This window comes from Aythya fuligula, chromosome 2 (assembly GCF_009819795.1).
Source record: "Aythya fuligula isolate bAytFul2 chromosome 2, bAytFul2.pri, whole genome shotgun sequence".
In the NCBI taxonomy this organism is placed as follows: Eukaryota; Metazoa; Chordata; class Aves; order Anseriformes; family Anatidae; genus Aythya; species Aythya fuligula.
In genome coordinates, this window is record NC_045560.1 from 24,627,646 (window position 1) to 24,641,786 (window position 14,141).

Here is a 14,141-nt window from a genome sequence, read left to right on the forward strand (position 1 = left end):
TCTTCTATGCATCAATTGGTTTTGACCTTACAGAATGACCTTTTAAAAAATAATTCTATTTTGAAAGCATGTTTCCAGTAGCTGTTAAATGATACCGTAGTGAGAGAAAAGAGAAGAAAGTAATTGCTTAAAATATAAAACAAAATTTAATATTAATCAGGGACTTACTGGGACTTGCAAACCTGTAGACTTTCAGTTATATGTTGGTAGTTTCCATTACTTCTGCATTCTCTTCAACATGCAAAGTGGAAGGGGGGGCAGTACAGAGATCAACTTTACATCATTATGAAATTAAATATTCATACACAGTATCTGCCCACTACCACATAGCTCTGTACGAGTCTAGAAACAGAATGTACGTACATGCAACATTATGAAAACTAAAATGATAGTGAGATAGTGTGATACAGTGGCATGTATAATAACTATATGGGGCTGTTTTCATTTATAAAAACTAAATTACTCCCATCTAAAACGCAGGTACAAGTTTCATGAAGCTGAGCATTTGCACATGCAGAAGAAATCAATGTGTGCAATAAAATGTATCCATTTTACGAATGAGAGGCTGTCGTGGTTTAACCCGACCGGCAGCTAAACACCACGCAGCCGTTCGCTCACCCTCCCCCCTCCCTCTCTGGGACGGGGGAGAGAAATGGAAAGTGAAGCCCGTGAGTTGAGATAAAGACAGTTTAATAAGACAGGAAAAAAAAAAATAACAAAAATAATAATAACAATAATAATAATGATGATACAATGGTGATAATACGAAAGTAATAATAGTATGTACAAACAAGTGATGCACAATGCAATTGCTCACCACCCGCTGACCGATGCCCAGCCTAACCCCGAGCAGTCCGGCCCCCTCCCCCCGGCTAGCCACCCCTATATATTGTTTAGCATGACGTCAGATGGTATGGAATACCCCTTTGGCTAGTTTGGGTCACCTGTCCTGGGTCTGTCCCCTCCCAGCTCTTACTGCACCCCCCAGCCTGCCCGTTGGCAGGACAGAGCAAAGGCTGAGATGTCCTTGGCTTAGTATAAGCACTGCTCTGCAACAATTAAAGCATCGGGGTGTTATCAGCACTCTTCTCATTCTAAGCCAAAACACAGCATTCCACCAGCTACTAGGAAGAAAATTAATTCTGTGCTAACTGAAACCAGGACAGAGACATTGCCAGAGATGCTCAATATTCCAGTGAAAACCCACACTTTGCATAGATGATAGCATATCTATTCCTGGTGTAGTCTTTCAGTTCTGTTAAATGTTGAAATTGGAATTATATTTTGTTGTAGATTTATGCAAGTTCAGAATCTCCTGAAGGTGACTCAGACTGGCGAGGAGAACTCCTGCGTGCCATTCAACAGGTTTTTGTGAGGGAACAGAATGTTCTTCTTGCTGTGTTTCAAACTGAACTTGCGGAACTTGAAGGCACAAGAGATGCAGTGATGTTGATGAATCAGTTAGAGCATAGACTACAAGAGCAGGTGACTAAAGTATTTTTATGTTGAGGCTTGTTTATGTCTTTTAGTTCTTGAATTTTTAATGTATATATCACTCAAAAATATATATATTAATAGTAGCTGTGACATCAAATGGGTGGAAAAAAAAAAAAAGGGATGCCTTGTAGGAAGAAGAGAATTATTTACTAAGAAAAGTTTTTGGATGCACAAGCTATATAAAAAAATACAACCTTCAGAGATAAATTTGAATTAAAAATAGTTGTACTGAGTGTGATTTCGTTAAATTAATTATGTTACACTGTCTGAGAGAAAAGGTAGCTTATATATATGAAGGAAGTTATGAGACGAGTAAGATACAAGGTTGCTGTGGGGTGGAGAGAGGTCACTTACCTGCTTTGGGGAAATGGAAGGATTAGTGAGGAAAATCATAATTTGCCATAAAACCGATAGCTCTTCTGATTCTATCATTTTGATGTCTAGCAGAGTAATAAATAAATATTTTTTAAAAGAGAATTCTTTCTAGTATTATAGTATTGTGTTATCACGACTTAATTGAAAATGTTTTGAATATATGTGCACTGTGAATATATCATTAAATTTTATACCCACACCACAGATATTCTAACAAAATCTGGAGTTCTACTTTCAAGTATGTTTTCAATCCTCCTAGGCTACTAATCAGAGAGCAGCAATGGACTGTCTTCAGCATGCTGACAGAAGAAGTTTGCTAATGGAAATTCAAGTATTGCATGCTCAGATGAACACTATGAAAAGTAATCCAAAGAGAGAACAAGAAATTGATTCAAAAAGCCAAGGTGATTTATGTGGTAATTTATGTTGATTTCTACATGTTTTCGTGCCAGCACTCATATAGTTTTAGGTGGAGAACTGTTGACATTTTCGCTCTCCGATTTTGATGCTCAACTTATATTCTGAGCATGCTTACTTCTCATCTTTTTCAATCTTATTGGAGTAATCCTCAAAAATTAAAATATAGTCTGTGTTGTTAGGACCTGTATCAAATTAAAAGTGACATGAAGTAATTTCAATTGCTATAAAATTGAGTTTGTATTTTAAAGTTATTTTCTGTGCTTCAGTGTTTAGGTTCAACAGCTTTGAAATTATCAAAGTCAGATAGTCAATGATAATGAGTGAATTAAGAAGCAGTTAGAATGTGCAACAAAAAGTTCAGAGAACAAATGTATTTTAAGCTTAATCTGAAAATGCTTTGTGTTCTGTTACAAATATTTGGTAAAAAGTATACGTACATAGCTAGCTTTGTGTTGGTCATAATCCAAACAATAAATAGTGGTATGGTTGTGCATACAGTTTTTAAATAAGTTTAAGAGCTGAAGTGATTTCTTGGAAGGTATGAAATGTATTCCAGTGAAATGATGTGGTTTTACTTTCACCCCACTATTTAAAGATTTTTTTGTTTATTTTTTTAATATCACTGCTAGTGATAGCTTTGTGGTCATTCTTTGTGCTAAGGGAATCTAGAACCAAATAAGTGGTGTTTGATTACTAGACTGATTTCCTTGTTAATGGTGCTCCCATTAGAAATGCTGGAGTATAACATGCAGCAGAAGCAGTCACAAATACTTGAAATGCAAGTAGAGCTCCGGAGTGTGAAAGACAGAGCAGCTGAGCTGCAGGAACAGCTGAATTCAGAGAGAATGATGGGTGCTGAGCTGAAGAATGAACTTGCACAAGCCAAACTAGAGCTTGAAACAACCCTGAAAGCACAGCACAAGCACTTCAAGGACCTAGAAACCATCAGGTATGGCTTTCAGTGTCAGCCTTTCAGTGCTGTCTGTTGTCACCCCAAGTCATAATACTGATTTTATTAAGGGAGTTGATCTCATGTATTGTAACTGCATCTCAGTTTTTCTGTAGAGCATGCCTAACAGAAAATAGACTTCTGTTCCATTGGACAAAAAAGAAAAGTTCTATAGATTAACATGATCTGATTCATAGTTTGATTCAATGACTCCTTAATATCTTTTTTATTATTTTGACACATTATACTGCTGTTTACAAACTAGTAAGTGGACCATAGCACCATATTTATTAAAGGGCTTTTTTACTTCTAAAATGTAACATGGAGACAAAATTGCAGAGTCTAGATGACTTAGCGAGTACTTTCATATGAAATTCATATGACTTGAAATGTTGCTTTGTTATGGCCAACAGCAGAGGTACCAGGCAACATATTTGGTACCCAGGAAAGCTATTACTATTGACGTCTTTAGTAAATTGGCATGCCTGTATACAGTATTTTAAAATTCAGGTCAGTGATAACAAATTAAGAGAAAGTTCAAATTTATGTTGCCTTATAGGTTGCCTTCTAACCTTTACTGATCATCAGGAGCAAGGTTCTTTTGCCTTTTTTTATTGTTTTGCAAAAAAAAAAAATTGCTAATTTGCAGAAAAGTGCACATTTGGGGCATAGATTCACACACCCAGAAAAATCCTTTGAGATATGTGGCAGCAAGATGTTGATTTGCATCCTTTCAAATTTTGGCCAGTGGTTGGATTAAGTTGAACACTAGCTACCTCTGAGCCACCAATTCATGGAGAATGGCAGCTACAAAGTTAGGAGTACGGACACACTTTTTCTGTCATTTATGAGCCATGCAACTCTTTTCGATGATTGAATGAGCTTGTTTTTTCTAAATAGGCTTTTCATTGTTACACTACTACACAAGCAGTGTTCTCAGTTCACAAAATGAAGTATCAAGTAACTGCTGTTACTGTGGTAGCATGAAAGCCATGGTTTAATGTAAAGATTGCCCATTTCTTTCTTAGGACTGAAGTTAAAGAAAAAGCAGCTGAGCTAGATATCCTCAAGGATACAATGGCTGGCGAACAGAAGAAATCGAGAGAGCTACAGTGGGCTTTGGAAAAAGAAAAAGCTAAAATGGAACGCAGCGAGGAAAGAAGAAGAGAAGAGCTTGAGGTAAATGTTTCAGGTCATTTGGGATTATGGATCATTTAGAGTTGAAGAAAGATGTATTAAAGCTATGTGGCAAAAAAAAATCAGTAGGAATTTTACAACTGTATTCTACACTTAATAATAGGCCCCAGCTATACAAGGGGACAGGACACTGCTCACATAGCTACAAGTAGCAACCCCCACAACCTAACTCATAAGTAGTAGTATTTTAGAACGTCATTTGAGGAAATAAGTTGTTTGTCTTCATTGTAAATGTCAGCAGTCTCACCTCATGAAAACCACACTAAGGAGTTTACTTTAGGAGAAAATACATTAATAAGTTCCTTGGTACTTCTGCAATATCTGGTTTAGTGAGGGAGAGAGCAAGTATCCTAATACATTAAGACAAAAAAACAGTCACTTCAACAGCACAGATTTATCTGCATCTTCAAATCTTAACTTGGAAGCTCATTGTCACAGTTTTAGAGAGTAAAAGGAGTTAGTTTTCTTGAACTTGATAACTATAGCTGTTTGTATCTTATAAAAAAGTGTGTTACAAATCTTCTTGTTTTACAGGATGATCTGTTTTTAGAGTAAAGGCACCTGTAATACATTTATAACATCAAGCGTATTCAGAATCTTGACATTAATTTGTGAACTGCAAAACTTGTTAAAAGCAAAGTGTGCAGAGCTAGCCTGCTTGCAATTTGCAGAAGGTAATGCGAAGTTCACACACATTGATTTAATATTTTTTCTTCTGTTTCTTATGGAAGGACTTAAAATTTTCACTCGAAGATCAAAAACAACAGAACTTGCAGTTAAATAAACTTTTGGAGCAAGAGAAACAACTGTCAAGTGAGCTGCAGCAGAAAATTGAATCCCAAGAAGCACTCAGTGCTGCCCAGCTGTCACGTGAACGAGGCCGTAATTCTGAGTTGCAGGTGCTTCTTGAATCAGAGAAGGTTCGAGCTCTTGAAATAAGCAGTGCCCTAGAAAGAGAAAAAGAGCTATGTGCTCAGCTTCAAAGTGCTGAAGATAAGGGGCAAGCTGGAACACCTAATCCATCTGAGGAATTACTTAAAGAACTACAAAAACAAATGGATGAAAAGCATGACCGTATAGTGGAGTTAGTAAGTGAGATGGAGAAGTACAAACTAGAATCTGTGCAAGTGAGTCAGCAAATGGAAAAAGAAAGGCAAATCCAGAGGAAAGCATTGCAAGCAGAACAAGATGCTAACATAGCAGCACAGAAAAAACTTCATGAACTGGAGTCCAAAGTAGAAGACCTTCAGTGGCAACTTGGACAGAAGGAGCAAGAGATTCATAAATTAGAGAATGAGACAAAGAAGTTACAGGAAGTAATCCAAGAACTGCAGATCAAAAAGCAGGAGAGTGAAGGAAAAAAGGAAACTGAAAGAACACCAAGCCACAATCAAAATGAGGTACAGTAGCACTGAGAGCGATGTGTGGTATCGAACTGTGCAATTTTGCTTTTAATTCTGTTGTACAATTAATTTTGTTTATCTGTGCCTTTGATCTATAAAATAGCCTGCAGATTGCATATGCCAAAGTAGAGGCATCAGCAAAAGGGAAAGTGCTCTATTTTGGAATAGTAAATCTGTTCATGCATGTCCTCTGAGAATGAAGCTCTAGAGATGTGTAAGGAAGAGGGTGAGCAGGAGAAATGCACCTGACTGTATACACACGCTTTGTGTTTTAGTGTAGTGGAAGACTAATAGTCCTCCCACCCAGTTTCACGGATGAGCTCAGGAATGCCCCAGATCAGCGTTCTTAATCTTTAGTCCATAAACCACAAGTGGTCTTTGAAACATCATAAAGTAATCTCTCAACAATTGCAATAATTAAATGAGTATGTAGTCAAACAAGCCTGTGCATGGATATATGTATGTCAGCAAGCAAAACAAAAAGGAGAGATCAAGGTGAAAAACTACTTTCAGAATTTAGCCTAGTTTTTAGATGACTGAAAGCTGGAACCATTGTTGCATGTAAGTTTTTCTCCCTCATAAAAGGTTTGGGCAGTTCTATAATGGCTTTTAAATGACTTTAATAAAAAAAAAAAAAAAAAAAAAAACTTTTAAAACTTTAGAAACTTCCCTCAAAGAGATAAGTGATAGTCAGTGAGCGATCTGTGGGTAGTCCCAAAGGAGGTGGTTGATGGGAGGCTTCCCTCTTTGCTGAGCGTGTTTGTTTGCCCACCCTGGAATCATTGCTTCCCCTTAAGCAGCTGTTTCTCTGTGGAGCCAGGAAGGACATTTTTGTCTTCACCTGATTTGGCGACTGCTTTTACTCTCCTGAAGCACTGGAAACTATCACAGCTAGAGGCAGGATTTGAATGTGTTGACACCCTGATAGCATCAGGCTTCCTGCTGCTCTCAGTTCGTACACGTTTCTGTCCTGCTCAGAGGTAACTGCCAGCAGCATGGTTCAGGAACAGCCTTCCCTTGGATCAAGTTGGCGGTGGCTCCTGGGGCTTTTCCCTGCCTCAGTGTGATCTGCTTTCCAGGATCTGCCTAGAGTATCAAACAGTGCATCTCCTGCTGCTTCCTGGGACGTCTGCAGAACCCTGATTGGGTTTTGTGTGCGTGTGTTTTTTTTTCTCATTGGTACCATGCTGTAGTAAAATATCCAAAGCCTGTGACTCCGTGACCATGGTGGGCATTTCCAGTCCTGTTTCTCTGATTGTGGATTGGTCCCAAAAACATTTGGGTACCAATGCCCAAGTTCCAAGCACAATTGGTAAAGGAGATGATGATGGAAAACAAAACAAAAGGCTGGGTGGCTTCTAACCAGCAGAGTTTACTGGATGGCTTCATAGTCTAGATCAATGACTGCTAGATCTTAATCAAGAAAGGATCACACTGTACCTCTCACAACGAATAGCTGCAGTGATGTACTGCAGTAGTGTAGTCACACTGCACTCCTTTCAGTATCAGGATTTTGTTCTTTAACTTTGAACATATTTCAGATTTAATATTTTAAAGCGCTATACATGCATTTGAAATCTGTATATATATATCTATGTACAGACTACTTGGGATACACCCAATGAGAGAACAAGAAATTGGGTTCTCCAGCAAAAAATGGAAGGAGCTGAGACAAATGGATCAACCTACCCCACGCTGACAGGAGGAGGAGGAGACCTATCTGCAGCTACCGAAATTCTGGAAAATGTCAAACAAAAGCTGCAAAACGCATCTCCAAAGCTGAAGAAGTTGGCTCGAAAAGCTGCTAGCAGGTTAGACCAGTCTTCAGCTATTTGTTTTTGTTAATAGCAGCCAGCAAGCTGATACATCAGGTTTTAATCATAGTTCTCACACTATAAGCCTAACTAATTTTTCTGTTTTTCTATGTTTATATTATATGCTTATTTTTACTTGATGTGCTGGTATAAAACAGGATCACAGAGTGCCAAGTGCTTTGTTAACTCTTTCATGTTTAACATGGCCCTTTATAAGTTACAACAAAATTGTCTTCTTTCTCTGCAAAATGATGAGATTTATGTGGTTATGGTGTAGGTAGAAGATTGTTTTAAAACAATTCAGTAATAGAAAAAATCACTGTGTAAGGGGAAGAATATGGGAATTACTGCTATGGATATATCTGCCTAGTTGTCGTGTCAACACTCCCCCCCCCCCCCCAGTTATATTTTGTAGTCAAGTGAAATGGATCTTGATTCTTACTTGCTTGGGTTGCTGTCTCCTTATGGAAAAAAAAAATGTGTAGGAGGTTTTAATCTGTTTTTCTGTTGCTGTGATAATGATTTAATTTTAAACATTTATTCTGAAATATTTTGGGTAAAATGAAATGCATTACATTTTAAAAATACCCTAAGATTTTTCTCAAATAGATACAACAGATAAGTGAGAAGCAAAATATCTCTAAATGTTCTTCATGTAGAATATTCTGTTCTCAGAATCAGTAGGAGTTCTTCAATGTAAATTCGTTATACACTTGAGCCAATTTAATTTAAATACCTGAGAGTCCCTGGATGTTTTGATTACGCTGACATCTCTCTGATAACTCTGCTGACATGATTTGCTAAAGGTCCAGTGGGTGTTTACTGATACCCAGTGTGGCTGCTGTGTTAGTCCGGCTTCATGCTGTTAGACCATGCGTGCTGCTGAAACTCTTGATGTAATTTCAGATTGCAGTTTGAAGCAGCAGATGATCAAGACTTTATTGCAATACAGAACACTATTGAAGAAGTTATTACAGAGCTGCAGAAACTGCCTGGATTGCCCTATCTGGAAGAGGTGAGCGTGCAATGTTACAACTTTAGTGGGAGATTTTGGATGATGAGATGTGAGTGGAAAGCAGCAACTAATCAAATCTGTGGCTATCCAGCTCTGTAATTCATGGAGGAAAATCTCCTCCAGTCAGTATGCTGCTTTGGAGATGGTGAAGTGTAAAACTCCCCCTATTCCTTTTATTATTATTTTCTTTAATTTTAATTAGCTTAAAACCAAATCTTCAATTTTCAGATTAAGACTTTCCCTTTATAATTATTAATTTTTGAATCTCCTAGTTTTTCTTTGGAATCTCCTAGCTTTTCTTTAGTAAAATATATGTACAGCAATATTTCTTTTGCTGAGGAAACTTTTCTCAGTACTTTCTGATATTAGAGTCAACATTTACTATATTATGTTGGTAAAACACATTTACTTAAATTGCCCTGTAATTACCAAAGGAAAGGCAGTCAGAAACTGAGCAGTGTGCACTTGTATAAAACATGAGCTGAGGTAACCTGTTACAAAGATTTCAGCAATATTTGATATTAACTCAGCTCGGCTGGGTCCTTACCTGCATTTTAAGCAAGTGTATTCAACATGATTTGTAAAAAGTTTTGGGTCTTTCCTTCCTTTAAGTTAGATAAATCTAAGCAAAGTTTAAAAAAAAAATGCACGTTGTTACAGTTGGATTAGTTTAATTTGCATGCGAACATCCTGCTGTTACATACAAGGTGAGCATAGAAGAAAAAGTCACATTAACCTCTCGATTTCATGTACATTTCTGTTTTCTCTGAGTAAGTTATGACAAAGTTATTGTCGTGACCCACAAAAGGATTTTTACTTCAAGCCAAAGTTACTTTCGAGTTGGCAACACAGATGTAATGGAATTTATTTGGTTTTCTTTTTTCCTTCTAGCTAAAGCTAACGCTGCCACCAGGAACTCCGTCTAGCTCATTGACTGAAAGGCTGCTGCGACAAAATGCTGAGCTGACAGGCTTTGTCAGCAGGCTGAGTGAAGAAAAGAATAATTTGAGGAATGCTGTTATGAAACTGGAGGAAGAACTGAGGAGATACCAGCACAGACAAACTTCTGGAGACTATGTATGTCTTCAATGGCACTAATTAATGAAGTATATATAGGCATGAAAGTGACGTGCTGTGAGACTACCCTAATGCTCAAGCTATCTGACTTTCTCGACTTTCTTCCTGCAGAGTAAATGGCTGTGAGATATTCTTGTCCTATGGTCTAAACATCTTGACTCACTTAATGTACACTTTGTGATTTTAACCACCTTTGTCTTTTTAAATTCCAAATGCTTCTTTCTTTGGTTTGTATTTATTCGCCCAGACAAACAGCAAATAGATACAGTTAGCTTCAAGATGATGAAGCTATTATGGTTCAACAAGAGGGATTATTTTTTAACGTTTTTTTGGAGTAGCTATATTTTTCTAAGGTGTTGAACAGGCTCCAAAACTCACTGTATCACTGTGTCAGGATGCCAGTATGACCTCAGATCCTTTCAGTCAGTAGTTTTTTCTCAGTAATTTAATGAACTCTCCACTAAACCAATGACTAGAATGACACAGCTCAGTCTTTTCCAAACTGTGTGGCTCAAATTCAATTTCTTTCCCCTTCAGTCTTCTAGACACTCATCAGATCTTGGAGTTAATATTGATACCCTTGTTGCCTCTGAGAAGGAAAACTGGAACAGAGAAAAGCTATCACTGCAGAAGTCTTTGAAACAAGCAGATGCAGAGCTGTCCAAGCTGAGAGCAGAAATCAGGAGTGAAGCTTTCCTCAGAGAACTGGGATCAGATTCTGAAAATGTTATTTTAAGGGTAGGAAAACTTTGTTGCTTGCATAGTAACTTTGGCTGGGGTATTTTTCATTTTGTTTTGGGCCTGCTTTTTTCCTTAGTTCACTCTGCTTATGCTAAGTGAACAGATTAAATTCAGATTTTAAGTTCTTATCCTCACACACATAACTCTGTTAACTTTTCTCCCCACGAATGCTAAGCAAGCACCTGTGTTGTCATTTTGTGCATGCTCCATTCCTTGCTGCTCAAGTGGTTCTCAAATTATGAAGCTACATTCAGCACACGTGAGCTGTAGTGTGGTCTTCTCCGTGATAGCAAGAAATGCATAATCCCAGCAATGCTGTAGGAGTAGAAACGTTAAAAGTTCTAAGACTGATGGTTCTTCTTTTGTTTTTCATCTTATAGAGAATTTATGGCAAATACCTACGAGCAGAGAGCTTTCGGAAAGCTCTCATATATCAGAAAAAATACTTGCTGCTGTTACTAGGTGGATTCCAGGAGTGTGAAGAAGCCACGCTGGCCCTCATTGCACGAATGGGCGGACAGCCTTGCTACACAGACCTCGAAATCATCACTCATCATTCAAAGGGTTTTACAAGGTTTCGCTCTGCGGTCAGAGTGTCCATTGCGATTTCAAGGTAAACTGAAGGAAGTTCTGAACAGACGTGGCTGTGCATTTTATTGTATACATTTCTAGCTGTGTCACTGAATCTGTAACTTCTCATGTTCCACCCTGTTTCAACTGTACACTTCTGGTAGTCATGAATGTAGTAGGTGCTGTGCAGGATAACAAGTTGAGCAGAGCATGGGTAAATTCTGTAACAGACATAAGCTGTCTGAGGTACTCAGCAGCCTGATTCTAGTTGAAAAACTCATGGCTCTGTATTTGATAATCAAAGACAGAATATATTGGATACAGTCATAATTTTAGAAAGATAATTAGTAGCAATTCTAGAGTGTGCGCTCATTTACAAAGGTATTTTCTGCAACTTAATTTCCTTTAACAGTTAAATTCTTACATGTAAGCATAATACAGATTGATGAACTAATTTTATCCAGCTGGGTTGTCCTTTGAGGCCTCAGGCTGAGGAGGAACAGGAATAGATGAGAAGGAACAAGTGAAGGCTGTTACTGTCATGGCACTGCTGTGCTGCTAGTAAGCCTCCTTCACAAGGGTTTGAACTCCCGAGTAGTTCTGCTTGCTATTGATCTGAGGTTTGTACGTAGTGTCAATTCTAGGAACTATTCATATACCTACTGTAAGTGAGGCTTTTGCTCATAACACTCTGCTGGTACAATTTGGGGAATGTGACAAGGCAAAAAGTTTATTTATTACAATTTTAAAATGCTGATGCCCTGTTGTTCAGTTGCTTTGACCCATTTGCTGTCCATTTTGACTTTATGTAGTTCCCCTGGAATCACTGGAATAACAGAGGTGAAACTGAAAGCAGATTTTGGCAACAGAGGCTCTAGGAATGTATATAAGGAAGTATTTTTATGTATATAAGGAAGTTTTTTTTTACTTAATTGTCAGGTTTTAAATGCCTATGCGTTATTTTTGCTTGCTATTCAAGTAATTCTTAAGTCTGTCTTCTAGAATATAACAAGCAGATTTATTTTTTTTTTTTACTGCTTCATTTAACCTGAAGTTTTGAGCTTGTTTTCTTTTTTATTTTGTTTTTCAATTCCAGAATGAAGTTCTTGGTTCGTCGATGGCACAGAGTTACGGGTTCTGGTATACTGAGTATCAACAGGGATGTCTTTAGCCAGAACACAGGTAAATTGTGGTCCAGTAAAGACTGAAAAAATGCTGCTAAGAAGTTATGCTGCTGCTTAATGAAGATGGTTTTTTGTTTGCCTTTTCCTCATCTGGAATAAATGGGCTGCTGTGCCCCCTTCCTTTTGCTATAGTTGCTTGGACTAACCAGTTTCTCAGGTTTCTGATAGTTTCCACACCTAGAACAACCACTTGTCTATATAATGCATCAGGGAGTTTCTCTCGAGATCTGCACCCCCAGCTCTGAGAGGGAGTGCTGAGGACAGGGACAGGTGAGGAATCAGCAGCTACAAGTCCCCTGCGGAGTCACAGGCAGGGCCAGCAGAGTCTGGAACTGTCCTCCCTGACCCTTTCCCAAGAACAAAAGTCTCTCATTCTCATTATAGCTTAAAATCTGGAAAATAAGGTTTTCTGTTTGGCTTTTTTGGTAGCAGCAGTGTTTTGTTGTTTTTTTTTTTTCTCCCCTGTTCTGCTCAGTCTGTGAGAGTTGTCATTAACATCAGGCTAAGATTTCACCTCTGGTTTTCTAGTTTTAACAAATATCCACATTTTGTTAAACACCTTTTCAGTGTGTGATATGCAAACAGAAAACTTCTGTTTGAAATTCCCGGTGAAGTGCAGAAGGTATTACTTTGGGGGGTTGTTTTTTTCCATTTCCAAGGCAATGTTTTTTTATGTGTTTAGGTAATGAATTACGGCCCGATTCATTCTCTGGCGGCATGGATCTTTATGGAGAGCAAAGACATTCCTGTAGGTCTCGATCAGATATGGAGCCTCCCAGATCTCCTATAAACTTCCAGCATAAGTAAGTTTTCTTTCAGATTCTTATTATCTGCCAGAACACCATTTAACTAAATGAATGTATCAGTGCTTACTGATAAGGCTTGTAAACTTTGATGACAGATCTTATTTTTTTTTGTCAGGAAACATAACAAATTGCATCTCAGGTGATGTGCCGTCAACATTGGATAACTTCATGTGGAGCGGTGGGCTCAGAGCTAGTAAAGCAGATTGGATTTAAGCCATTATGGTTCTTCATTTTTAATATAAACCATTTCAATGTTTGTAATCCTAGTTTGTGGCAACCATAATGATTCACATCTATATACATTACGTGTATGTATATTTATGTATATTTTAGTTATTCTGGACTTATACTTGTAGAAAGTACTGAGGAAAGCCAGAGTCCTGTAAAGATGGCCATGTCCTCGTTCACACGAGCTTCTTAACAGAAATATACTACAGCTTCTGCTGCAGTCTCAGTAGGATTTTGCAGTCTCTGTCCCAGAGCAGTGCAGGAACAAATCAGGTGCAGTAGAAAGAAAAGGCAGGCGGGAAAGGCGGTTTCTCTGCAGGAGGCAGTCTGAGGGCTCAGGCAGTAAATGGTAGGGAGGTAGTACTCTGTGGGTAAGGTAGCAGATGCACAGCCAGTAGGTATCTCTGCTTACAGCATTCTGCGATGTCTGCTGACACTTCATTATTTGACGTTCTGGTTTTTAAAAACACGCGTGTCCTTCTGGTCCTAGGTTCCACAGTATGCATGCCGACTTGAACCCAGTCTCATTCGCCTGTTCTCAGCTGCAGAACTATGATCCCGAACGAGCATTAACAGACTATATCAACCGGCTGGAGGCGCTGCAGAGGCGACTGGGAAGCGTGCAGTCAGGTGAGGGCTCAGGTGCTCCTCCCTGGGTAGTGCACGGTGCAGTTCCAAGGTGGAACAAGCGTCTGCTGTTTCTGTGAGGTGTGTTACAAACAGCTTCGATTTCAGGCTGTTTCTGCCTTAAACAGCAGGTTATTCTCTATTAGGTCAAGCAGCATAGTAAAAAGAAAATTGTTAAATTATTTGAAGGGAGGCCTGCAGGTGTGCTTTAATTACAGATTTGGAGTTTATCAGTAAC

At 38.4% G+C, this 14,141-nt stretch overlaps 1 protein-coding gene across 4 annotated transcripts in view; it reads left to right on the plus strand.

Annotated features, from left to right (window-relative positions):
• AKAP9 (A-kinase anchoring protein 9) overlaps positions 1 to 14,141 on the plus strand; it is a 110,600-nt gene that overhangs the window by 95,475 nt on the left and 984 nt on the right. For all 4 annotated transcript variants that reach the window (XM_032180991.1, XM_032180992.1, XM_032180993.1 and 1 more), the window contains 13 exons: positions 1,294 to 1,485; positions 2,132 to 2,276; positions 3,022 to 3,241; positions 4,270 to 4,420; positions 5,170 to 5,838; positions 7,444 to 7,652; positions 8,562 to 8,670; positions 9,562 to 9,747; positions 10,285 to 10,485; positions 10,869 to 11,101; positions 12,155 to 12,240; positions 12,925 to 13,045; positions 13,767 to 13,906. In XM_032180991.1, the coding sequence (XP_032036882.1) occupies positions 1,294 to 1,485; positions 2,132 to 2,276; positions 3,022 to 3,241; positions 4,270 to 4,420; positions 5,170 to 5,838; positions 7,444 to 7,652; positions 8,562 to 8,670; positions 9,562 to 9,747; positions 10,285 to 10,485; positions 10,869 to 11,101; positions 12,155 to 12,240; positions 12,925 to 13,045; positions 13,767 to 13,906 (2,662 nt within the window). The remainder of the gene's footprint in view (positions 1 to 1,293; positions 1,486 to 2,131; positions 2,277 to 3,021; positions 3,242 to 4,269; positions 4,421 to 5,169; positions 5,839 to 7,443; positions 7,653 to 8,561; positions 8,671 to 9,561; positions 9,748 to 10,284; positions 10,486 to 10,868; positions 11,102 to 12,154; positions 12,241 to 12,924; positions 13,046 to 13,766; positions 13,907 to 14,141) is intronic.